Source organism: Neltuma alba, unplaced genomic scaffold (genome assembly GCF_004799145.2).
Source record: "Neltuma alba isolate B1F8T4 unplaced genomic scaffold, ASM479914v2 tig00010867_pilon, whole genome shotgun sequence".
In the NCBI taxonomy this organism is placed as follows: Eukaryota; Viridiplantae; Streptophyta; class Magnoliopsida; order Fabales; family Fabaceae; genus Neltuma; species Neltuma alba.
Window position 1 is genome coordinate 613108 of NW_021635659.1, and position 24959 is coordinate 638066.

General features: G+C 34.1%; 1 protein-coding gene across 1 annotated transcript; it reads left to right on the forward strand.

The window, feature by feature from the left end:
• The first annotated feature begins 7471 nt into the window (after nt 1-7471).
• On the forward strand, nt 7472-14503 carry LOC114759582 (protein NRT1/ PTR FAMILY 2.13-like). Its single transcript, XM_028948782.1, has 4 exons — nt 7472-7553; nt 7716-7933; nt 12592-13169; nt 13621-14503. Exons 1-4 carry the CDS (start codon nt 7472-7474, stop codon nt 14501-14503), a joined length of 1761 nt encoding a protein of 586 aa, XP_028804615.1.
• The last annotated feature ends 10456 nt before the right edge of the window (nt 14504-24959 follow it).

A 24959-nucleotide genomic window follows, 5' to 3' on the forward strand; every position in this document is an offset into this window, starting at 1 on the left:
AAAAAAAAACTTTAGGGTATTTAATACACAAAAAAATACCTTAAGACATTGCACGTGCTTAAAAAAATATTTTAGAGTGCTGAAAACATTACAAAATATTTTAAAGTGCTAAATGCACTTGAAAAAAATACTTTGGGATACTGAATATACCTTAACCCTAAATATTAAGATAAACTCAAATTAAAGCTTATGAAATGAACTGCTTTCCTTTTCAAATTTGAAGCTTATAAATAGAATTAGATGGAGTAATTATAAAGATGAACTAGCTTTCTTATACAATGTGAAATAGTTAAAATTCACTTATATTTTATAAAATTTATTATTATTATTTTAAATTATCATTACTAAAATTTAGTTATTTTATTTTATTTATTTATTTTTAAAAAATTTAACATTTTATTGATAATTTTATAAAATATTAAGTTTAAACTGTTTAAATTTCAATCTCAAGGTTGAAATGAGAAGTGAATAGAAGCGAATGAAGAGGAGAATCTTAATTCATTTATTATACGCAACTTCATTCTAATTTTAAGATTCCATTTTCAATCAATCAACAAATCCAGGGAGATAAAATGGCGATCGTTCTCTAGGGAAAAATACTGCTCTGGTTCCACAGTCTACTGAAGAAGACGATTTACTCATTCGAAGCTCAAAAAAGATAAAGAATGGAACTGTGAATCAAGGAAACACCTCAAGAACGGAAGAGTGGCCAAAGCTGGGAATGAAGTCTACTCCGAGTCACAGAACTGGACCTTCTTTTGCAGACACCTTGAAAGGAGTTAACAGACAAGAGGAACAAATGGAAGACGACAAGGAAGACGATGAAGAAAAGTCGGATGATTCCTTATCTGATAGCTCTGAAATGGAACAGGGGAAGAAGGAGCCACTAGTCAGAATAAGGGAAGATCCTAACAGGAACTTCCCGACTTTCCATTTCTCTGGGAGATTGAAAAAAAGACTCTACAGAGCATGGAAGAAAGCTGTGATAGTGAAACTACTGGACAGACATATCGGTTACAAGGCTTTAGAATCTCGTTTGCAAACTCTGTGGGCCAGGAAAGGAGTCATCAACCTGGTCAACATTGGTTACGGTTATTATGTGGTGAAGCTTTCGAACAGAGAAGACTACTTTAACGCCTTGACCGGAGGACCATGGATGCTTTACGACCACTACCTTACGGTAAGACCGTGGGAACCAAGGTTTAATCCTGCGAAGGCCACCATCGACAAAGTTGCAGTGTGGGTGAGACTCCCTAGAGTTTTTCTGGAATATTATGATGAAGAAGCTCTCACCATTATCGGCAATAGAATTGGAGAAACCTTGAAGGTTGATATGAACACCTCCTGCCAACTAAGAGGCCACTATGCTAGAATTTGTGTATTAATTGACCTGGGGAAACAGTTAATGTCAGGATTCTCCCTAGATGGCGAAGACTACTTTGTTGAATATGAAGGCCTGCATTCGTTATGCCTTAACTGTGGTATCTACGGCCACCGTTCTGAAACTTGCCCTTCAAAAAAACCACAAGTAGATAGTAATGAAGGGCCTAAGGCAGATGTCGATGCGCAAAAGCTTGGAAGAACTGAAAATGGACTCTCCATTAACAAAGATGACCAGTGGCGGGTTGTGCAAAAAAACCACCGGCAGTGAAGGGGGAAAGAGAAACAGGGTGGAATTCTCCGGCAACAAGCCCCCGGAACAAGATTTGACGTTCTTGCTGATGTGGATAATAATTTCGAATTAACAAAAGAAATTGAGGATAATGTGATATCTGCAGAGCCAGAGGCACAGAACGTACAACCTGACAGTGCGCTTGCCGATACAATCCGGAGTGTGAAGAGCAGGAAGAACGTGCAGAAAAAGAGACAAAACAAAAATAACGAACTCAATCTGGAGGTGGTCCCAATTCCAGCAGTGGAGAGAGCTATTACACGGAAAAATGAGGGAAGAAGGGAGAAAAGATCACATGATTTATTCACCAACCATGTGAGAAACAACAAGATTTTGATGCTTACTCTAGAAGACACAAATGAGAATGATCCTGAAAATGAGGAAAAGCTCGGTGAAAGCAACAAAATACCGGATGATGAACAGCCAGAAAATGCTTATATGGCACACCTGGCAGAGCCATCTTCACGGCCTCACGATCCAGGTGAAGGAACCAAGAAGGAAAGATCTAATATCATTGGGCCGAGTGATATAAGCCCAACTCTGAATGAAGTTGAAATGAGTGATCAAAGTGTAGGGTCGTTCGTACCCGAAACACCCATGGAGAATTAATTGGACCTGTTCTATTCGGGCCTGTTCTTACCTTCTTACATCTTTTATGGATTACATACTCTATTGGAACACCAGAGGGGCCTGCGGTAAAAGTCTCTCTAGGAACTTAAAGTCAGTTTTTAATGGGTCTAAGCCCATGTTGCTTATTCTTTCTAAAACAAAGTGCGATAATGTAAATAAATTCCATAGCCTCTCTTCAATGGGCTTTGACCAACTCTCTATTATCCCAAGCCATGGTAGATCTGGCGGACTGATGGTAGCATGGAGAAGTAATTTAATTGATGTGGATATACTTCTTACCAACCGACAATACTTTCATCTTAGATGCTCTATACCTGACAAACCCAATTTCTTGTTGACTGCTATTTATGCGGTGCCACATTCAAATCTAAGGAAACAACTGTGGGAAGATTTATTCAATCTCTCAAACTCAATTACTATGCCTTGGGTTGTTTGCAGTGACTTCAACGACATAGCCTCTGCTACAGAAAGGATTGGAGGATCTCTAACACCTTGCAACAGAGTTCAATGGTTTAATGATCAAATCACTCGTTGCCGCCTATCTGATTTGGGATTCAAAGGCCCTCAATTTACCTGGAGGGGACCACTGTTGGCAGATTGCACAAGACTTTATGAACGGCTAGATCGTGCGCTAATCAGCTCCTCCTTCTTATCTACCTTCAGCACCGCTTTTTTAAAGGTACTGCCGAGGATCTCTTTCTCTGATCATAACCCTCTTGCTCTCTTCATAGAAGAATCTGGTAACTTTCAAAAAAATGCTAATCCATTCATATTTGAAGCTATGTGGCTCAAACATGAAAATTTTCCTACTGTTCTGAAAGAAAATTGGCTGGATGGGAGAGATATTAATCTCAATTTGAATGATTTTAAAAATTCCCTGGTGATCTGGAATAGGGAAACTTTTGGTTTCATTGAAAGGAGGAAGAAAAATATTATGGCAAGATTGGCTGGCATTCAAAATTCTTCGGCCTACCCGTACTCTTCTTTCCTTTGCAACTTAGAAATGCAACTTCAAAAGGAGCTAGATGATGTTCTGCGTTTAGAGGAAATCAAATGTTTCAAAAATCAAGATCCGTTTGGATAACTCAAGGTGATAGGAACACTAGATATTATCACCTCAAAACTAGTATGAGAAGAAAATGGAACAGAGTGATTACTTTGAAAAATGACCAAGGAATCTGGATTGACAACGAACTTGAATTGAAGAAATTAGTAATTGATTATTACAAAAACTTGTACTCCTCGGATAGCATTGGAGGTAATAATCTGTCTACCTCTACCATGTTTCCTCCTATTAATGATTCTCTACTAAGCAGCTTGAAGCATATCCCATCTAACGAGGAAATTAAGGATGCTATCTTCTCTATGGGCCCTTTCAAAGCCCCAGGCTTCGATGGATTCTCTCCCATTTTCTTCCAGAGTAACTGGCAAACCGTGGGGCCTGTTGTTTGTGCTTTTGTCAAAAGTGTCTTTGCTGGAGAAGTTTCAGTGGCTGATTCTAATAAAACTCTTATCTCTCTTATTCCAAAAAGAGATAATCCTGAACTGGTGTCACAATTCAGACCTATTTCTCTATGTTCTGTTCATTATAAATGCATAACAAAGATTATCACTTTCAGGCTGAGAGCTCTTATGAATGAAATTATTTCGCCTTTCCAAGCAAGCTTCATAAAAGGCATACATATTCAAGACAACATAATAATTGGCTAAGAAATCATGCATATCATGAAGAGAGCAAAAGGGAGAAGAGGTCTAATGGCAATGAAGATAGACCTAGAGAAGGCCTTTGATAGAATTAATTGGGCTTTTCTCCGGCAAGTTCTTATTGATATTAGACTTGAAGAAAGTTTTGTTAATTTGATTATGTCATGTGTTACTTCTGTCTCTTAAAATGTTTTGTGGAATGGCTCCCAAACTGAATATTTCCCATCCCAAAGAGGATTGAGACAGGGGGATCCCATTTCCCCACTTCTTTTTGTGTTGTGTATGGATAGACTATCCCATATCATAACTGATGCAGTGAATGATGGCTCTTGGAAACCTATCATGGTTAGTAGAAATGGCCCAGCAATATCTCATTTAATGTTTGCTGATGATCTCCTCCTCTTTGGGGAAGCTACAGAACATCAAGCTCTTTGCATGATGAATTGCTTAGATGTTTTCTCACAAGCATCTGGTGAGAAGGTCAACAAAAGTAAATCTTCCATTTTCTTCTCACCAAAGGTTGCTAATGACTTGAAAAAGAGGGTGAAATCAATTACTCATATAAAGAGCACTGAAGATATTGGAAAATATCTAGGCTTTCCTCTTACTCGAAAAAGGAGAGGAACTGAAAACTTTCAATATATTGTGGATAGGGTAAGATCTAAACTGGTAGCTTGGAAAGTTGAGAGCCTTTCAACAGCTGGACGAATTACTTTATCAAAGTCAGTAATTAGCTCTATTCCCCTTTATCCGATGTTTGTTTCTCAGATTCCTAAGAAAATCTGTCTTGAAGTTGAAAGACTCCAAAGAAACTTTATATGGGGTCAACGAGATGGAAAAGAAGTTTATCATCCTATAAGCTGGAACCAGTTAACTCTCCCCAAGGATTATGGAGGACTGGGTTTCAAACGCCTAGCTTCAGTCAATAGGGCCTGTGGTGCTAAGTTGGCCTGGAACTTGCTTCTTGGGGGTAAAGACTTATAGATGGAAGTATTGAGCAACAGATACATGTTGCAAAATGAAGAAAACCTACTCTCTGCTCAAAAAAGGGATTTGAAAGTCTGGAAATTTATTTGTCAGCAAAGAGAATTAGTTGAAGAAGGTACCAAATGGCAATTGCGGAATGGAAAACTCATAAACTTCTTCAACGACAACTGGCTTTCTGCAAAGCTGAAAATTAAAAATATGTGTCTAAGGGAGATTACAAGTGAAGAAAATGAAAGCTCAGTTGTGGATTGGACTCTAAATGGAAGTTGGGACTTCAACAGACTTGAAAAAATAATTAACAAAGATGCTCTTCAACATCTCGCCAGTCGCTTACCTCCTATTGAAGAAGCCGGAAATGATACTTTAATTTGGAATGCCACTAGTGATGGGCAATTCAGCATCAAGAGTGCCTACTTCCTACTGGAGGAAAATCCTATCTCCCTTTATAGTCCTATATATAAACGCATCTGGAAGTGGAAAGGAGCAGAAAGAATCCGAGTGTTTCTTTGGCGTGCTTTTAATGACAAACTTCCTACAAATGCCTGGAGAAGCACCTGGTCGTAGACATCTCCAATATGCGCCTATTGTAATGAGGGAACTGAAAATCTCCTGCATATCTTGAGAGATTGTGCTTATGCCAAATCCTTGTGGATAAGTATTTTAAACCATAAGTACTGGGACTCTTTCTTTAACCTTGCTCTCAAAGACTGGATTGCTGCTAATCTGTCTAATGATTTTAGCAAATTTGGGCCTGATAACTAGGAATGCTTATGGGGAGTGGCTGTTTGGAAACTATGGAGTTGGAGGAATGAAGCTATCTTTTCTGAAAATTATGAGAAACCTCATGATCCAGCAAGTGTAATCCTTAATGTATGGCAGAATTATACTTTGCAGCAAGTTCATCACCAAGCAGTGGAACAAGACCCTGTCAGCTTGAATTCGAAATGGATACCCCCTCCACTTGGATGGATCAAAATCAACGTCGATGGTGCAATGGTCAAAAACTCTTGCAAGGCCGGATGTGGAGGAGTCTTTAGAGATCATAATGGCAACTGGATAGTTGGTTTTACCTATAAGATCGAAAAATGCAATGCACAAGAGGCTGAGGAATGGGCTATCTATAAAGGCCTAAACATAGCTTGGCAATTTGGATTCAAACAGATTATGCTTGAGTCAGATGCAAAAAATGTTATAGACTTGTTACTAGAAGAAAATTCTTGCAACACCAGCAATCTGATGATCAGAGAAATTCAAAGTATGCTTAATTACAACTGGAAGGTAAAGCTGCGAAGAACTCCCAGAGAAAGTAATAGAGTTGCTGATGCGCTAGCCAAGAAAGGGTTATCTGAATCCTCCTTCTTTGATGTTTGCCCGACCATTCTAAGGGCAATTGTGGAAGCTGAGAAACTGGGAGCTAGTCCCCACTTATTCTAGTTTTTTCCTTTTGGGCTTTGGTCCTCTTTTTTACCAAAAAAAAAAAAACAAATCCAGGGAGATTAAAAGTAGGAAGAAAAATCAAGAGCTATCCATCCAGATATACTCCATCTGTCTTTTTTTTATAAAAAACAACTACTCATCCCCCTCTTGTTCCTAAATATAAGTAACATTTGTAAGTTATCATAACGAATTTCCTATTTTAGCCTATGCTAATTGTTTATTTTAATACTTCATATATATATATATATATATATTTATCATCTCTCTCCATCATACATGGTCTCTCTTTCATAATTCTATTTATTACAATAATTTTTTTGTTATTTTTCTTATACTCTCTCCCCCATAAATAAGTTATCTTGGATAAAGAACTTTTAATTTCTATATATTTATTATCTTTAATCAATTTTAACTAACTTCTTTTATCTACATGATTGAGTTCAATTTTGCTTATAAAAAGGGATGGAGACTGGAGAGAGCATAAGTTTCAAATAACTAATTTGTGTATAATAAAAAATCAAGTAAAATTATTTAAAAGCAATAAATTAATTAGAAATATGTTTTTATTTTCAAATACATCTTTATAATAAATGAGAAAAAGATAGAAGCAAATGTATCGAAAAATATGGTGAGAAAGTGTGTGGCAATAAATAATAAATAATTAAGAATAAAATTGAAAGAATAAATTAAATGCTAAAACAAATACAAATTGAATTGAAACTTATAAAATAAACTAAATCCTTCTTAAATTTAAAGTTTATAAATGTGGCGCGCGTCTCCTTTCTCCTTTACTTCAAACCAGCCCTTTCAATTAACTTCTCGCTGCTTTTACAGTGACTCTATGAAACCAAGCTTCATTTCTGCTTTAGTCACACCAAACTCATCCATCTCTTAACTTTGCCCCACACGCACGCACGCACGCACGCACACACGCGCACACACTTTTACATATATAAAGAAAGGGAGGGAGGGAGGGAGGGAGGGATCGAGTGGTTACTCAGGTAGAGAACTAAGAGAAGGGTACTTAGTGGGCAAGAGCAAATGTGGATGAGAGCTGAAGAACGACGACGTAAAACGCAGCAGCAGCAGCCTGGTGGATGGAAGGCCATTGCTTATATTCTAGGTCTCTTCCTCTCTTTCTCTTTCTCTGTATATCTCTTTCTTCTTGGGAAATTATCTTCTAAATATATATACATACAGATATATGCATGTGGGTATTGTGAAGTGTGATTAATTAATTAGAGAGAAATGAATGCAATTGGATATGTGTTTAAATTAAATGCAGGGAATGAAACGTTTGAGAGGTTGGGAGCATATGGGTTGTTTGCAAACTTTGTGGTGTATCTGACAAGAGAGTTTCATTTGGACCCTGTTTCTGCTACGACTATTATAAGTATTTGGTTTGGCCTCTCCCATTTTGGACCTCTCATTGGTGCCTTCATCTCTGATGCTTATGCTGGTCGCTTCTACACCATCGCTTTCGGTTCTTTCTTCTCTCTTCTGGTATGACTTCTCCATCTCTCTCTCTCTCTCTATCTCTCTCTGTGTGAGATACTTTTTGCCCAGTCTACATGGATTTTTACAAGTTTCTCACACCATAATTGTGTTTTCCTAATTTTCTTTCTCTGGTTTCATTAATTGGTTTATCAGTTTTTTTCTTTCTTTTGGGACTAATATCTATCAGATTTACTCTGATTTCAAATTTCAAAGGATTCATTTCCGTCACATTTCTCCTCTAATCGCATTCCTACGCAATCCACTTTTCCACTACTCAAAGATAATGCAATAGGTTTTTCCCAGTTGATAGTTTGTTCTTTTACTTGTCATCAGGCTCTATTTATAAGATAAATAAATAGTACTAGTATTTTTTTCCCCCCTTATCTATAAGTCAAATTACCAAATTTCTCACAAAATATATAATTGCATCCTTCACCAACAAAGAGTTGGTCTAGCAGTATAAAGTCCTGTTAGATCTTTTTGGGTCCTGAGAGTTCAAGTCTCAAAAGAAACACTTTTGCAGAGAAGGTAAGTCAAGAAACCCGGATTAGTCGGTTACTCAGATACCTGGTAATAAGATTAAAAAAAATACCAAATATTGAATGATAATATCAAAAAGAATTGCATATTGATGGGAACAAGCCATTACATCATATAGTAGTAGTATATCTTAAATGGAAATAAAGTTATTTAATTTTAAGAAAGAGTCTATAAAATTTTATATTTTTCTTAATTCTGATAATACTGACCTATAAAAAGAATTAAAAGAATACCATTTCTTTTCACTAACATCTATTATTAAGTATATGAAGTCCTACTTGAACTTTAAATTTAGTGTTGACCAACATTAAACATGCGCTTTTTTTTTTTTTGGGTAAGCAATGCATTAATGGTTTTTCCTTTTAATACACACTCACGCGCTCACGTTGTTTGTTATTGTTACCGTTGACCACTCTTTAAAGATATTTATGTCATTCACGTGAATAGAATCAGTGTAACTATATTAATGGCAAAAAAAATAACTTAAATTTTTTATATCTATTATCACAGGTTCTTTAATCATTTATAGTTATGTATCTTTTTTTAGTATGTATTTATAATTAAATACTATTAAATGATAATATTTTAAAAATAAAATATATGATTATATGTAATTGAAAAAAATTGATATAATGAATATAAGAAAGTTGGCATAACTATTGTCCTTTTCCAATGCCTCAAAGTTAGTGAATATTAATTCCAAAATACTGGTCCTCATTATAAATTTCAAATAAGTAATTCACAAATAATGAATAATTAATTAAAAACAATAAATAGGTTAGAAATAGACTTTTGTTTTCAAATATATCCTTATAATAAATGAAAAAAAGGATAAAAGAGAATGTGTGGAGAAATATGATAAGAGAGAATGTGTGGAGAAATAGACTTTTGTTTCCAAATATATCCTTAAGGACAATTTGCAAAAAATGCATTAAATGTTAAAACAAACCCAAATTGAAGCTTATAAAATGTACCATGTACTTTTTCAAATTTAAAGCTTATAAATAAAACCAGAGAGAGTATTTGATAAATTGATCGAACAAAATACCAAAAAAAATTTTTTGGGCAATGTAATCGAACCCTATCCTATTTGAGTTAAAAAGAGAATATTTTTCTGGTTACAAGTTATATTATTACATTTTTCAGGGGAATATACTGTTTTGTCTTCCTTTTATTATTATATATACAGTTAATTTTTTAAAAAGTGTAGATATATCAAATAGAAATAAAATTAAAAATACTAAATAGGATAGGAGTGAGTACATTGTATAGAATATATAATTTTTTTTAATGTTGGCAAAAAAAGAATCTATATGTTTTTTTAAAGAAAAATATAAACTACTTTTGGGTAATATTTAATGTATTAATTAATGTCAATAAGCTATTGATTGAGGTGATGAATAATCTCATTTCATAAATAAGAAAATACAAGTTCGCATCTTATAAAATACACTTGTTGGGTGGGACAAAAACTTTTTAATACTCTAAACCTCAAAGGAAAACTTAATCAAATCAAAATATTTAATGCATTAATTCTTTTTTCTGGCGAAAAAAAAAGCATTAATTCTTCTTCAAAATTTTTTGGCCCTTGAGTGTAATAAAAAACTGAGAAAGTTAAAAGTCAGCAGCTCACATGGGAAAATGTGTAGTCTGCCGAGAATTTAATGTATTTAATAGAGGTAACAATGGACAGCATACTACTCCCTCCGTTTTTTATTATAAGAGACGAATAACCGAATTACATTGATAAAAAAAACAGTTAAAATTAGTTAAGAATAATCAATGTGTAAAAAGTATAATTTTTTTTCTAAAAATGCCCTCATTAATAAGGAGAGAGAGCATGAGAGAGAATAATGGTAAATTATTAAAAAAGAGAGAAGTGGGAAGGACAGAGAGTGTGAGTTGGAGACAATAAATATGGGTAAAATAGGAAATCAATACAAAAAAATAGAAACAACTTTTAAGTATCTCTTATATATAAGAACATGCCATAAGCATCAAATGTCTCTTATAATAAGGAACGGAGAGAGTAATTTTTAACAAAATTTAATGAGTTATTTAATTTTTAACTTCTTTTTTATAATGGAATTAATTAATGGTATCTTTAGCTTATTTTGAATTAAAAAAGTACCACCTCCTTTGAAAATATAAGGCTTGTTTTAGTTGAGCCAATACTTTAATATAGAAGGCATTTTCACGGATTTTTAATTAAGGGAAATTAGTGTGATTTTTTCTAAAGTACTCATAAGAGAATATCAAAATTACTTAGTTCTCTTTATTCATAACGTTCATTTCTTATGCATTTAAAGAAGGATAAAAAAAACTTTAATTTTTTTTTTGATGAAGCAAAAATTTTAATATTTCAATTACCTAACTATTTCTCTTGATAAGTGTCTTTTGTATGTATTTGAAACAGAGTACTCCAATCATCCAGAACACTAATACTACTTCCAGTCTTTAATATAAGACCTTGTTTGACTTTTATTTTGATCCTAAATATAAGACCCCAAACCATTTTGTCTCTCATATTTATCTATTTTTTTCAAGTACTTTTTCTAATAATATTAGTTCTAGTCAATACATTTAATTAGTAAGGATATTTTAGAAAAGATAATACCTATTTATTACAAATAACTAACTTAACTTCTTTCTTTAGTCTTCTCAAATTAGTTAACTAGCTCTTATAATTAGGACCGAAGGTAGTATATTGTTTCTTTCGTATATATCATATTCGGAGAATGTCAAATCCAATTAAGGATATACAACCTAAAAGCGTTTTTTTATGTTTATATGGATTCAAAGTTGAGACTTCATATTTAAGTGGTGAAAATCTCTTTCACTTCACTAAGATGAACGCTTACTGGGTCAGAACTTTTTAGTCTATTATGTCCTATTTTATAGTATACATTTTTAAATCGTATGCTATTTTGTTGTAAAAAAAAAATTGTATGCTATTTTAAAATAATTTTCTAAAAATCTCCCTATCTGGTGAGTTTTCAATTTACGAACCCTTAATTTAACCCCTATTTATTTAATTGGGGGAATACTTGGAAAGATGAAAAAACCACTCTTAATGAGTTTTTGGCAACTGCTGACTATATTTAGGAAATGAGGGAGTATAAAATTAGAAAAACTTAAGAAAACATTAGACAAAAAAATGAAAATAAATAGATAAACTTATTCAGAAGTGCATAACATATGATATAAAGAAATTTATTTTAATTTCAAGTCAATCCATGGAAGAAATTTACATAACCGCTAGAGAATAATTTTTCATAACACGAAACCGTATAAATGAATCGTCTTTTTCATGAATCATGACTTATAAACAGTTTTTTTGTTGTTGTAAATTTAATAGTATTTTATATTGATAATAATGATTCCTTATCATAAATTCAAGGGAAAATTCAATAAACCTCTCACTACATAATTAATATCAGTCAACTCCTAAAAAAATTTAAAAAGATAAAAATACCTTTGCTTTATTTTGTGGCTGTGAATTCCCTTAAGTTCTTGCAAATTGCTAAATATAAGTTATAAATCACCAAATTGTGGTTGCGAATCATTGAATTTTAGTTGCTCATTTACACTAAAATATATTGCATATGGGAATTATGAATCTCCTTATGTTTCTTATGAATAACTGAATTTGAGTTGCCAGTAACCAAATCTGAGTTGTTCATTCACCCCAAAACATACAATTGCATTTGACAGTTGTGAGTTTCATTGTTTTTCTTGTAAATCACCAAATTGAGTTGTTCATTCACCCATAAAATTTACAAGAATTGACAACTCAAATCCAATGATTGACAACCCAAATTCAGTTATCTACAAAGATATTTTTTAAAAAAACTAAGGATATTTTTTGCCTTTTCACCCATAAAACTGTGGTCCTTTGGGGTGCAGTAATATTTCAGAATTTTTTGGAGTTGACCGATATCGATGATCTTTAGTAGGGTTGAATGAAATTTTTTCTAAATTCAATGGCACCAAACGCCCTCTCTGAATTTTTCTCAAATGCGAGGCTATGAGTTCACACTTAATGGTTCGCATAATAAGTAGCTGAGTTATGGAAAATAATTTAAGTGACCTTCCATTGAAATTCTATTGATCCACGGACACAGGGAATGCTCCTCGTGACACTAACGGCGTGGTTGCCGGAGTTGCACCCTCCGCCATGTACACCTCAACAAGAAGCACTAAACCAATGTGTGAACCCCACCAAAACCCACATTGGTGTTCTGATAATGGGACTTCTCTTACTATCCATAGGCTCTTCTGGTGTAAGGCCTTGCAGTATCCCGTTCGGCGTCGACCAATTTGACGCCGGCACCGAAGAAGGAAGAAAAGGAATCAATAGCTACTTTAATTGGTACTACACTTCTTTCTCCATCGTCCTTTTGATCAACCAAACTGTGATTGTTTATGTCCAGGACAGTATCAGTTGGAAGATTGGCTTTGGGATTCCCACTGTGTGCATGTTCTTTTCCATCTTCATGTTCTTTGTGGGGACTAGGATTTACGTTTATGTGAAGCCAGAAGGGAGTATATTTTCTGATGTTGCTCAAGTTCTTGTCGCTGCTTATAGAAAGAGAAAAGTCGAGCTCCCTTCTGAGAAAGAGAAAATGCATGGGGCTTTTTATGATCCACCATTGGAGAAGACTAGTGTTTCCTCCAAGGTTCCTTTGACCTACACATTCAGGTCACAAAACAATAAGCAGTTGTTAATTACTCTAAACCTGGTTCTAATCAATTTTAATTAAATCATGCATTTTAGACAATTTTTTTTTCTATCATTAAAATTCTCAAAATATGAGAATAGTTTCCCAATCACACACTTATCTACTGCATTAATGTATAAAATTACATTAATTCTTTTTTAATATATACCCCTCTTTTTTTGAATTTTGTTTAATTGTCTATGAAATTGGTGACAATTTGAAGATTGACCAATTACATCCCAGTATTGATGTATCCTCATAAAACCGAGAAAAGATGGAAACATGAAAAGAAAACTTAGCTTGTTACACAATACAGCATATTGTTCTCCATTTTTGACAAAAATAATGATGTTGGGGAATAGGCTTTTCAGAGGTTACTAAGTCTTGCATATTATTTCCATATCTCGGTTGATTTTATCTTATCCATTATAGGGTGTTAAACAAAGCTGCTTTAATAATGGAAGACGAGCTAAACCCAGATGGAAGCAGAAGAAACAAATGGAGACTTGCTAGTATTAAGCAAGTAGAAGAAGTGAAATGCCTGGCTAGAACCTTTCCAATTTGGGTAACTGGAATCCTCTGCTTCATCCCCATTACACAGCAATCATCATTCACAGTCTTACAAGCTTCAATCATGGATAGACACCTAGGACCCAAGTTCCAAATCCCCGCAGGTTCAATCCAAGTAATGTCATTCCTCACTATATGCTTCTTTGTCCCTCTCTATGACCGATTCCTCGTACCAGCAATTAGAAAGATGACACATATTGGAGGTGGCATCACGTTGCTTCAGAGAATCGGAATCGGCATGTTCTTCTCTGTGCTGTCCATGGTCGTGTCTGGGTTAGTGGAAACAACTAGAAGGTCTTCGGCTAACTCGAACCAGAACATGTCGGTTTTTTGGCTAACCCCACAGTTTACTCTGTTGGGTCTGTGTGAGGCGATGAGTATTATCGGATTGATTGAGTTTTTCAATAAGCAGTTTCCAGAACACATGAAGAGCATTGCGAATTCTGTGGCGTTTTGTTCTCTTGGGCTTGCCAGTTATTTGAACAGCTTGCTGGTGACCATAGTTAGTTATGGAACTCGACATCGTACAGATTGGTTGGGGAAGGATTTGAACGTTGGGAGGTTGGATTTCTTTTACTATCTGGTTGCTGTGATTGGAGGTTTGAATCTGGTTTTATTTATCTGGGTTGCTAGTAGGTATGAGTACAAGGAAAGATTGAAAGTATACAATGACGATGATGTTGGTGTTGATGTTGATGCTGGATTTGATCTGGAGTTACACGGAAGGTTTGAAGTTTCAGCGTGATGATGATGATGATGATGATGTTTGTCTTGTGATCTCTGGAGTTAGATCTTTCAGAAATTTACTGAGTAATGTGAGAATGATATAATTAACTATATTAAATAAAATGGGACTCTGACATGAAAGAGACTCTTTAGGTGTGTTGTTGTGTTGTGGTTATTAATTACTTAATAGTTAGGTTGAAAGATTTCAAATCGTCCTTCAAAAATTTTGTCGCTAGCGTTTTATCTTCACGTCAGTTTATTAACGTCCAAATGTTAAAGTAGTGTAATAATCTCTTGATTTTAATTTGAGGATTTTTTTTGTTTTGTTTTTGAAAACTATGGTCTTTTCGATGAATGCATCAAATAATTAAATTCAACGCAAGCCTACACTATTTTCTTTTAACTGTAACATAAGCTATTCATAAATTATGAATAGTACAATATCATCTTTTTTAATTGATAGAGTAATAAATTGTAAATAACCAGATTACATAGATTAAGAAATTATTTGGTAAAGGCATCGATTAAAAGAAACTACAGATTTATTTAAGATCCTGAGGCGAGGCGCAGTGTAATGCAATGGAATATGAATTAAAATAACAGTGTTTGGTATGCTTTTTTAAGAGAAGTGCAATAAGTTAATCTTAATAATTATATAAAATTAATATATAATAGAAAGACCATGTTGTCCTCACTGTGCTCATTCTCCTCATGGTCCTCGTCTTTAAACTGTGTCGCTTACGTTTCCCTTATGGGGCTTGGTCCTCCGTCAAATCTATTGTGCAATACTAATGTGGCACGCCATGAGTGAAGATTTCGTCATTCAGAGCCCCAAGTTCCTAATGTTTATTAAATTAATGAGTATTGGAGTATTGAATTAAATCGATTTAGATATGCCTGGAACTTAATACCTGTCGCATAGGAACTGAAAAAATATAGGCCAAAATACAAATAAGCCCCCTCAATTTTAGCTCTATTGTATATAACTTCCCTCCCCTTTGAAAGTTTAAAAATCACACTCTCAGCTTTCATTGTTTGATATTTAACCCCTTACCGTTAAAAAGATCGTTAAATCTAACAGAATAGATGCCACATAAGATTATTAAAAACTATTTGGTAGATGACATGTAATTTTATTATTTTATTAATGTATCCTAATTTTAAACTCATAATTAAACTAAAGGGTATTTTTGTAACTCTACTAATAATTAATCATAATTCTAGTCTCGCCTAATCATTTTGCTCTTTTGGCCTCTCCCACCACGTCTTGGTTTAACGGGCTAGCAAGGTTCTGAAGTTCGAAGATATGAAAGAAAACTCAATTGACAATTGACTAATCCTACACATCGCCTTATTCATTTTCATTCCCTCAAGAGAGCAAATTGAAGACTCTAATGAAAAATAAATCTCGAGTACCAAAATGCAGCTTCTGGGATATGGAAGAAAAGTTAAATGAGCAAGGGCATTAGGTGATGGATTTCTCACATGAAATTAAAGAATCTAGATTGATAGCAACAGACCCTAAACAAGCAAGCTTGATGATGTATATTTTCTACAAAATAACAAAAAGATGAATAAAAACATTGCAAAATGGAGGACTTGCTAGACAGGGGAGGTTGAAAGAACCACATGATTAGGTGAGATCGGGATTAGGGTTATTATTGGTAGAATCACAAAATACTCCTTGATGTAATTATGAGTTTTAAATTAGGATAAATTAATAAAATAATAAAAATTACATGTCATCAATCAAATGGCTCTTAATAATCTGATGTGGCATCCATTTTGTTAGATTTAACGGTTCTTTTAATGGTAAAGGGTTAAATATCAAATAATGAAAGTTGGGGGTCTAATTTTTAAACTTTTAAAGGTGAGGGAGATTATATGTAAGAGAGCTAAAGTTGAGGGAAGTTATTTGTATTTTGGCCAAAAATATATTTGCAGAAAGTTTAGATTGTTGCATGACATTGTTTTTTAAAGGGAAAATTCCAAAACATGACTGTTGAATTTCAAAATTCCACATCATGAATTACTATAAAAATTTATTGTCATTTGCTTTTTAAGTGTAGTTATTGTCTTTACAAGTGTAGCAACCAATACTAATTTGAAATTTTAAAATTCAACAGTCTTTTTTTTTGTTGAAATTTTTCCTTTTTAATCCAAATTTGCTAACATTCACCTAGAGAAATTCAATCATAATTGTGCTTGATTTAGAGAGTGGGGTTTAGATTCTTGATTTAGGAGGTAGGTTCCATTAGACACTGCTGAATTATACAAAATATGCTCTCTTAGTAGCGGTACTTTTATGGGAACAATATTCAAGTAAGGAATTGGAGAGACTTAGACCTAGCGTGCAAAGGGACAACCAGGGATTAGGAGGACACTTCACCAGATGAAGTTACAACTAGTGGTGAGGGATTTTGTGGATAAATGAGATTTATTTTTGAAGAGCAAATATTGTCTTTTCATGTAAGTTATTGAGGAAAATTCTATAAAGAATTACAAGTCTACAATGAGCATTCATACCCCATAAATAGATATTACCAAAATCAGTACTACAAAAAGGTCCATTTTTCCCCCCTAGTTTCATCTAAAATTGAAAACAGAGAGAAAAAGGGTGATACATTGGTTTGGTTACACCAAACAGAAGAGTATAGGGCCCCATACTCATCTGTTGGGCCATAATAGATGAGTATAGGTCAAGAGACAAGTATATGGGCCATATACTCATCTGGTTAGGTGACCAGACGAGTATATTGGGCCCATACTCATATGGTCCAGTGAACCAGACGAGTATGGAGCCCTATTTAAAAAATTTTGAAGCCCCCCAATTTAGCACTTATCGGTTCCATTTCCTTCCAACTCGTGGTTAATGCTCCCCCCATTTCCAGCTTGCAGTCAATGTTCCCCCTTCCCCATTTCTAGCTCATGGTTGACGCTCCTCCCTCCCTTATTTCCAGCTCGTGATCAATGCTCCCCCCTATTTCACATGTTCGCTTTGTTCCAGCTTGCTCGCTCGCCATTTTCTTCCCCTCTTTCTCCTTCCTAGCTCACCTTTTCTTCTATCTAGCTTGCTGTTGCCATTTTCTCCCTTTCTTTCTCCTTCCTTGCTCACATTTTCTTCCTTTTTCTCTTCCTAGATCAGCTTGCCGTGGGTTAGGACTGTGCAAAAACCCGGTGGTCCGGTATGGTCCGGTCCAACCCGAGCAAACCCGATCCAGTCCGGTCCAGAAAAAATTGGCCCGAAACAAGATTGGACCAGATTGGACCGGACTGGTCTCATCGGGCTGGACTGGACTAGGGACTGGCCCCTCAGACCAATTGGTCTAGTCCAGTCTAGCCCGGTTTTTTTAAATTATTATTTATATAATTTTAATTTGATTGAATTTTTCTATATAAATTTTTTATCTATTCAAATAATCAAGATTTATCTATTAACTTTCTAAGTAATAAGCATGCATATATATTTTCTACAATTTAATATCTATATTGATGAGGATTAATTAATAAAACATGACTTCATTGGGAAATTGAAAAGGAATGATCAAATTTGATAAACTTTGGATTAAAATATGTGCAAAACTTTATATAGTAAGTTACAATCTTGCCTCCTATTGAAGAATTTTTTTTTAAAAAAAATTTAAGTCTGGACTGCCTGGACTGGTCTAGGCAGTCCAGAGGACCAAGTCTAGTCTAACCCGACCTTGGGTTGGCACTGGATTGGACCAGACCTCGGGCTGTCTTTTTCAGCTCGAGGTCTTTACTGGACCAGACTTCGGGTTGATAACAAACCTAGTCCAGTCTGGTCCATGCACACCCCTACCGTGGGTGTTCTAGATCGTCACCGCAAATCAGCTCATTGTGGGGTCTTGTGTTGGGTGTCTCGCTATAGGTCTCATTGTGGATGACTCGTCTATAGCTCACCGTGTTGTGTGTCCACTATCAGCTTCATTTTCACTCTTCACTTCATAGGTTAGTGGCTAGATATCTTTTTTGGGTTGACGGATTGATGATATATAGCTTGTGTTGCTGCAGTTGAACCTATTAGAATTAGGAGTTTTGTGATTTTATTGCAATTTAGATGTTTGATGAAATGCCTCTATGTATCAGCAATGGAATAGAATTGAGTTTTGTGATCTTATTGTTATTTGTTTTTTTTTTAAAATTATCATAGCCATGAATTATGAAGAAGGAGTGGTTTTAAAGATTTTATTGTTGTACTTTATGTGTTTGATGAAATACCTGTGTATGAGCTATATGAATTTGAGCTAGAAACAATAATGGTTAGATTAAATAAATTAGTGAGTTTAAATAGAAATAAATATGTTTTATTTATTATGAAAAAAATATTTTGGATGATAAATTTTATTTCTTGGAAGTGAATAAAATTTGCCCATGGTGTCATGCAAAATTTCATTAACACCAAGTTGTTCATCTTTAGATAAATCATGCAAGAATTACCATTATCAATATTAATATATAATAATTAAAGTTTATGTTAAAATACTAACTATGTAATTAATTAATTTTATTTCTTTGTTTATAAAAAAATGTCAAATTGCAATAACCTATAAAAATATATTTAAATTATTAACTTCTTATACTTTTATTTAAGTTGAATAATGAAGTACAATTCTAATGTTTGAGATCAAGTTATAAGATATCAACTTAATTAATATTAGATAATCTTTCATTTCTTGTAAAAAGTTTTAATTTATGTTCCTTATTTCGAAATTTTCTAAATTGCTTAATTTGCTAGATTAAATTGTTGAAATTAGTTTTGAGTTGCTTTAATTTTCTTGGAATTGATCTGAATGGAATTAAAGTATTGTTGATTGTGGTCTTGAATTAAATTATTTAGAATTACTTATATATTAATAGAATAGATTGTAATTGGATGAGTGCCGTGAGAACAAGTAAGGAGTATGAGAATGGGGTAAAGGAATTTATTGAATTTACTAAAAGGAATACTTATGACAAAAGTGGAAAGTATTATTGCCCCTATGTTAATTGTTTAAATGACAAATGATTGACTATTAATGGTTTAAGGGATCACTTATTTTGTAAGAGGATAAATCTTTGATATACAAGATGGATATGGCATTGTAAAAGAGGAACAATGCCATTGGTTGAAGAAGATGAAGTTGTAGGTGCCTGGAATGATAGAATGGGTGATACGATTCATGAAGTTGAAATAAAGTTCTTTGCACGATAGCTTGCAAAGTAATACAGAGATGGCTTTATATCCTGGATGTTCTAAATATATATGGTTGATAGTTGTATTGAAATTATTCAATTTGAAGGCAACTAATAGGTGGACCGATAAAAGTTTGACGGAGTTATTTCAATTGCTTGGTGATATGCTTCTAGCTAATAATGTTCTTCCAAATAGTGTGTATGAGGTAAAGAAAATCTTGTCTCAGAGGGGTATGGGCCATGAAAAGATACATGTGTATCCTAATGAATAAATATTATACAGGGAAAAGTATATTGATCTTAGTAAGTGTCCAAAATGCCGATCTTCACGATATAAAGTGGAGAAGAACATAGGTTGTGATGGTGATGCTAACGAGACAATTAAAGGGCAACCTTTGAATATACTATGGTATCTTTTGATAATACCACGATTCAAATGTTTGTTCGCTAATGCAATATGTAACATCCTAATTTTAATCTCTAAGACTTAAGTAAATTTGTGAGTAAATATTTATTGGCATCACTTTAATAGTGGTTAATTATATATATAAACAATTAAAATATTTATGATTATATGCGTGTGTATATATATAACTATTTATATATGAACTGATAAATAAAACAAAAAGGTTAAGAAGTTCCACATCGACTAAATGATATGGAGATGGGACTCTATGAGCCTATAAATAGGTGGTAGTAGGGAAGAATTAAGAATAAGTTAAATATTTTTGTACAAAACTGAGACTATCTCAGTAAAGTGTCATGTACAAGTCCGTAAACCGTTGGATCGGGCCAAAATTTGGTCTTCCAGTCTGAGACATCTATTTTGTCAATTTCAATGGTTGGATTAGTGGTTCAATATTTGAGGTATGAGTTACTAGATATGCATTAAACTCTTTATTTTTAGATTTTATGGATATAACACTGAGTAGTAAAGTATCATTTTTAAATTTTTTCACCGTTAGATCAAGCCAAAATTTGGAGAATAGACTCAAGACATATAATATTTTAATTTCAATGGTTAGATTAACAATTAAACATCTGTAGTGAGAATAATTTAATTTGTATTAAATATGTTTTTCTAAGTTTTCGAAAATAGAACATAGGCTATAAGTTGAAGGTTTTGTACTTGGGTTATGAATAAATTATAATGACATAATTTAGAAATTTAAAGATAATATAAGATAAAGAAACTTAAGAATTGAATCTAAAGCATAATATCCATGTTCTTACTCCAGATCTTAGAAAAATTGTACGAGCTAGAATTCTGAGTAACAATTCGGAAACCTTAAAGAGGGAGTTATGGGTTAAAATTTGATATGTAGCTTACCCATAAGATACTGTAGTAACGTATATTTTCTGTTTGTAGATATGATAATTGGTTTGACATTCCCAAGTTTATGGTTTTAATCTTTAACTTGTAAGCACTTGTTGGACACCAGGTAATGTGAGTTCTTACTTGTTTTCTCCTATCGGTTCCTTTAAGAGGAGTTTTTAATTAAATTGAACCCTTTTAGGATAGGCTTGAATAATATGGAATAGGAAAACTATTTTGAAACTATCAGAGAACTTTATAGACATTTGGAAGTTGCTTGATGGGAGTGATTTGTGAAAAATGAATGAATTGCTACAACTTTAGGACTGGATAGGAGCCTGATGAGTGATTTTTGGATGAAATTGTGGACTTGGGATGTACTGTGTAGTCTGTTGTGGCGAAAGGTTATTTGTTGACCAAGGCGATTTATCCAAGTTGCTATTTTATTTGATTGTGTTTTATATGTTAGCATGAGCTTCTGGAATGATATGTTTATGCCCTTAATTATCTAAGAATGCTATTGTATGGTATGATATTAAGTATCTTATATGGTTAATGTATGTTTTGAATCTCTTAAGATACATGTTCTTGAGATACCTGATGAGAATTTAGAACTGTCATGACTGTGATTAATTCGTTTAATATCCGGGAAGAGGCGTGGTGATAGAACTTGATATACACATATTACCACGTGGTTTGCCTCAATAGCGCGCACTATGGTTGGCCTATTAGAGAGGGCAGTATCCCCTCATTTGCGACACTCCAGGAGTATCCCGGGGCAGCATCCCCCGAGGGCAGCATCCCCGTCAGGATACTGGGCAGTAAACCCATTGGGGCAGAATCCCCCTTTTCTGGAGGAACCCATGGCCCGCGTGTGCTCTGCCGACTTTGGCCGGTCTGCATCACACGCGTGGGAAGCTCGTTAGAGTCATCAGTCACATGATTAAGACTTAGCCCATGGGTTCAAGTCGGCAGGTATAAGGAGGATATAAGGCAGGAATCGAATGATGAATAATGATAATAAATGATGAGTAAAGCAAGCACATATGTTGATATTTTCTATTAGCTTATACGTTTATGATATCTGGTATCTGTTATATGATAGTAACATATTTAATGATTATCTTAATTGTTAGTCCCACTTGGCGCCTCTTAGGGGTGTTGGTAGGTGAGATGGGTATGAGTTTTCGTTACTGAGACGGTAGTCTTACTCCGTTACATCTACAATTTTCAGGTAAGCGTAACAGAGGAGCCGTGACGGGGAAGGAATCGGAGGTGTGAGGTCACCTTCATTGGTGATCACACCCCGAACACTGGTTATGTTTAGTCATTAGTTATTTGCCACCTAGGATATCATTATGCATCTCTTTTTATATTATCAATGTTGAAACATTTATGATTATACATTTATGAGGATGTTTTCGAAATGAATTAAACTTAATTTTGTTAGATTAATTGTGAAAAACTGTGTCAATCAGGTATATGAAAGGCTTTTTATAACCATGTTAGGGGTATAATCCTTTCCTAACATGGTTATGCATAATGGGTAAGTATAACCCTTTTATAACCATGATATGATATATTGCTAACTGTATGTCTTATTCTTTTATATCATGGTTATGTCATAATGAGTAAGAAAATTTTGAAATAAAGTTTGTAACCTGTTTACTTTAATTACCATGGTAATGGTGTTGACATTCCTATATGGTATTAAGTATGACAAGTTTCTAGATAGGGTGTTACACAATAGACGCAAAAAAGTTGACGTAGCATTTTGATAAGAAAATATCAGATGAAAAACATCTTAGGCACCTTCCGATTCCCCCAATGAAAGAAAATAGATAAAATGTATCCAGAATTTGGTAGTGAGCCAAGAAACCTTCATCTTGAGCTTTATAAAAATCAAATCAATCCTTATAGTGATCTCAACAGCACACATAGTGCATGGCCAGTTTTATTAGTGATTTATAACTTACCTCCCTAGTTATGCATGAAGCACAAGTATATGATGTTGTTTATAATGATTTTGGGACTAAAACAGTCGAGAAAAAATATCAACGTCTATAGGGCACCTTTAATTAAAAACTTGAAGAAATTGTGGTAAGAACATGGGGATGTGTTTGATGCACATAAGCAAGGGTCCTTTAAGCTATATCCAATGATCTTCACAACAATAAGTGACTTTCCTACTTATGAAAACTTGTCAAGATACAATGTAAAGGGATGTAAAGCATGTCCTATATATATAAAGCAAACACACACTACCTCTAAATTAAGCACAGAAGGAAAATAATTTATCTTGGTCACAGGAGGTTTTTTGATTGGTTCCACCTATACCGTAGATTAAAAAAGGCTTTTAATGGCTCGCCAGAATATGGAATGGCTCCAAAGCCATTAACTAGAGAGGAAGTTTATCATAAGGTGGAAAGAATTGATGTCATCTTTGGTAAGAATAAGAGGATTGTAGGTGAGAAGAACATTTTGAAAAAGAGGTCTATTTTCTTTGATCTTCCATATTGGTGTAATCTTCATGTTAGACACAGTCTTGATGTGAAGCATATAGAAAAAAAAAACATTTGTGATAGTATTATTGGTACTCTTTTGTACATACAGGAAAAACTAAGGATAGAATCAATGCGAGACTACACTTGGCTAAAACAGGAATAAAAGAATAGCTACATCTGCAACTAAAGGGGGTGTTTGGCAACCCTCAAAAGTGCTTCTGAGAAGCACTTTTTCGCAAAACAAGGCAAACTCCTCCATATATTTACTTTGTAAACTGTAAAAGCACTTCTGAAACCATGGTTTGGTTTTCATCCAAACACCCCCTAAAAGAAGGTGGTAAGAGGGCTTATTTGGAGCCAGTGGCATACACATTCTTTAAAGTAGAGAAAACTAGCTTGTGCTAATGTTAGCATAACATTAAGGTGCCATAAAGTGATTCTTCTAATGCAAAAAGGCTTGTCTCGATGGATGATTTACAATTAGTTGGAATGAAGTCTCATTATTATCATGTATTAATCCAGCAACTATTACCAGTGGCTATTCGAGGCATTATGAAAGATGATGTGAGAAGCATGATAACTAGGCTGTGTATTGTTTTCAATATTATCTGTAGCAAAGTCATTGACAGAGAAAAATTAGATGAATTAGAAAACAAGGGCTATGTTATTCTGTGTCAACTTTTTTGATATCATGGTACATTTCATAGTTCATTTAGTAAGAGAGGTAAGGCTCTGAGACCCTATATATCTAAGATGGACGTATCCATTTGAGAGATACGTGAAGGTCTTGAAAAGTTATTCTAAGAATCTTTGTCGACCTAAGGTATCAATTGTTGAAAGATATGTAGCTGAGGAGGCTATAGACTTTTGCAAAGGATACTTATCTGGGGTGGAGGCACATGCTCAACATGACGATAGGATAGGTAAGGGAACTTGAGGGCTTAAAGTAAAGAACATTGACCGTGAAGAACTATTCCAAGTGCACTTATACGTTTTAAATAATATGAAAGAAGTTCAATTGTACTTAGATAACTATAAGAGTTTAAAGAACAAATATTCAAAGAAAAGTGATAGGCAAATAGCTAATGAGCATAATAAGATATTTATTGTGTGGTTTATGAAAAAGGTTTGGAAGGAGACAAATGTTTCTGATACAATAAAATATTTAGCTTGGGAGCCTAGATTTGATGTCACCACTTAGATTGGATATGATATGAATGGGTATTCTTTCTATACAAAAGCTGAAGATGAGAAAAGTACTGTGCAGAACAATAGGATGATAGTAATAGATGAAGCGATGCATTTCTCTAGCTCTAAAGATAAAAACCTTAAATTAGCGTCTATGGCTTATTGTGGTGTTATTGAAGAGATATGGGAGGTAAATTACACCAACTTCAATGTTCCTATCTTCAAGTGTAAGTGGTCAACAATAATGGTGTTTAAATAGATCAAAAATTTGA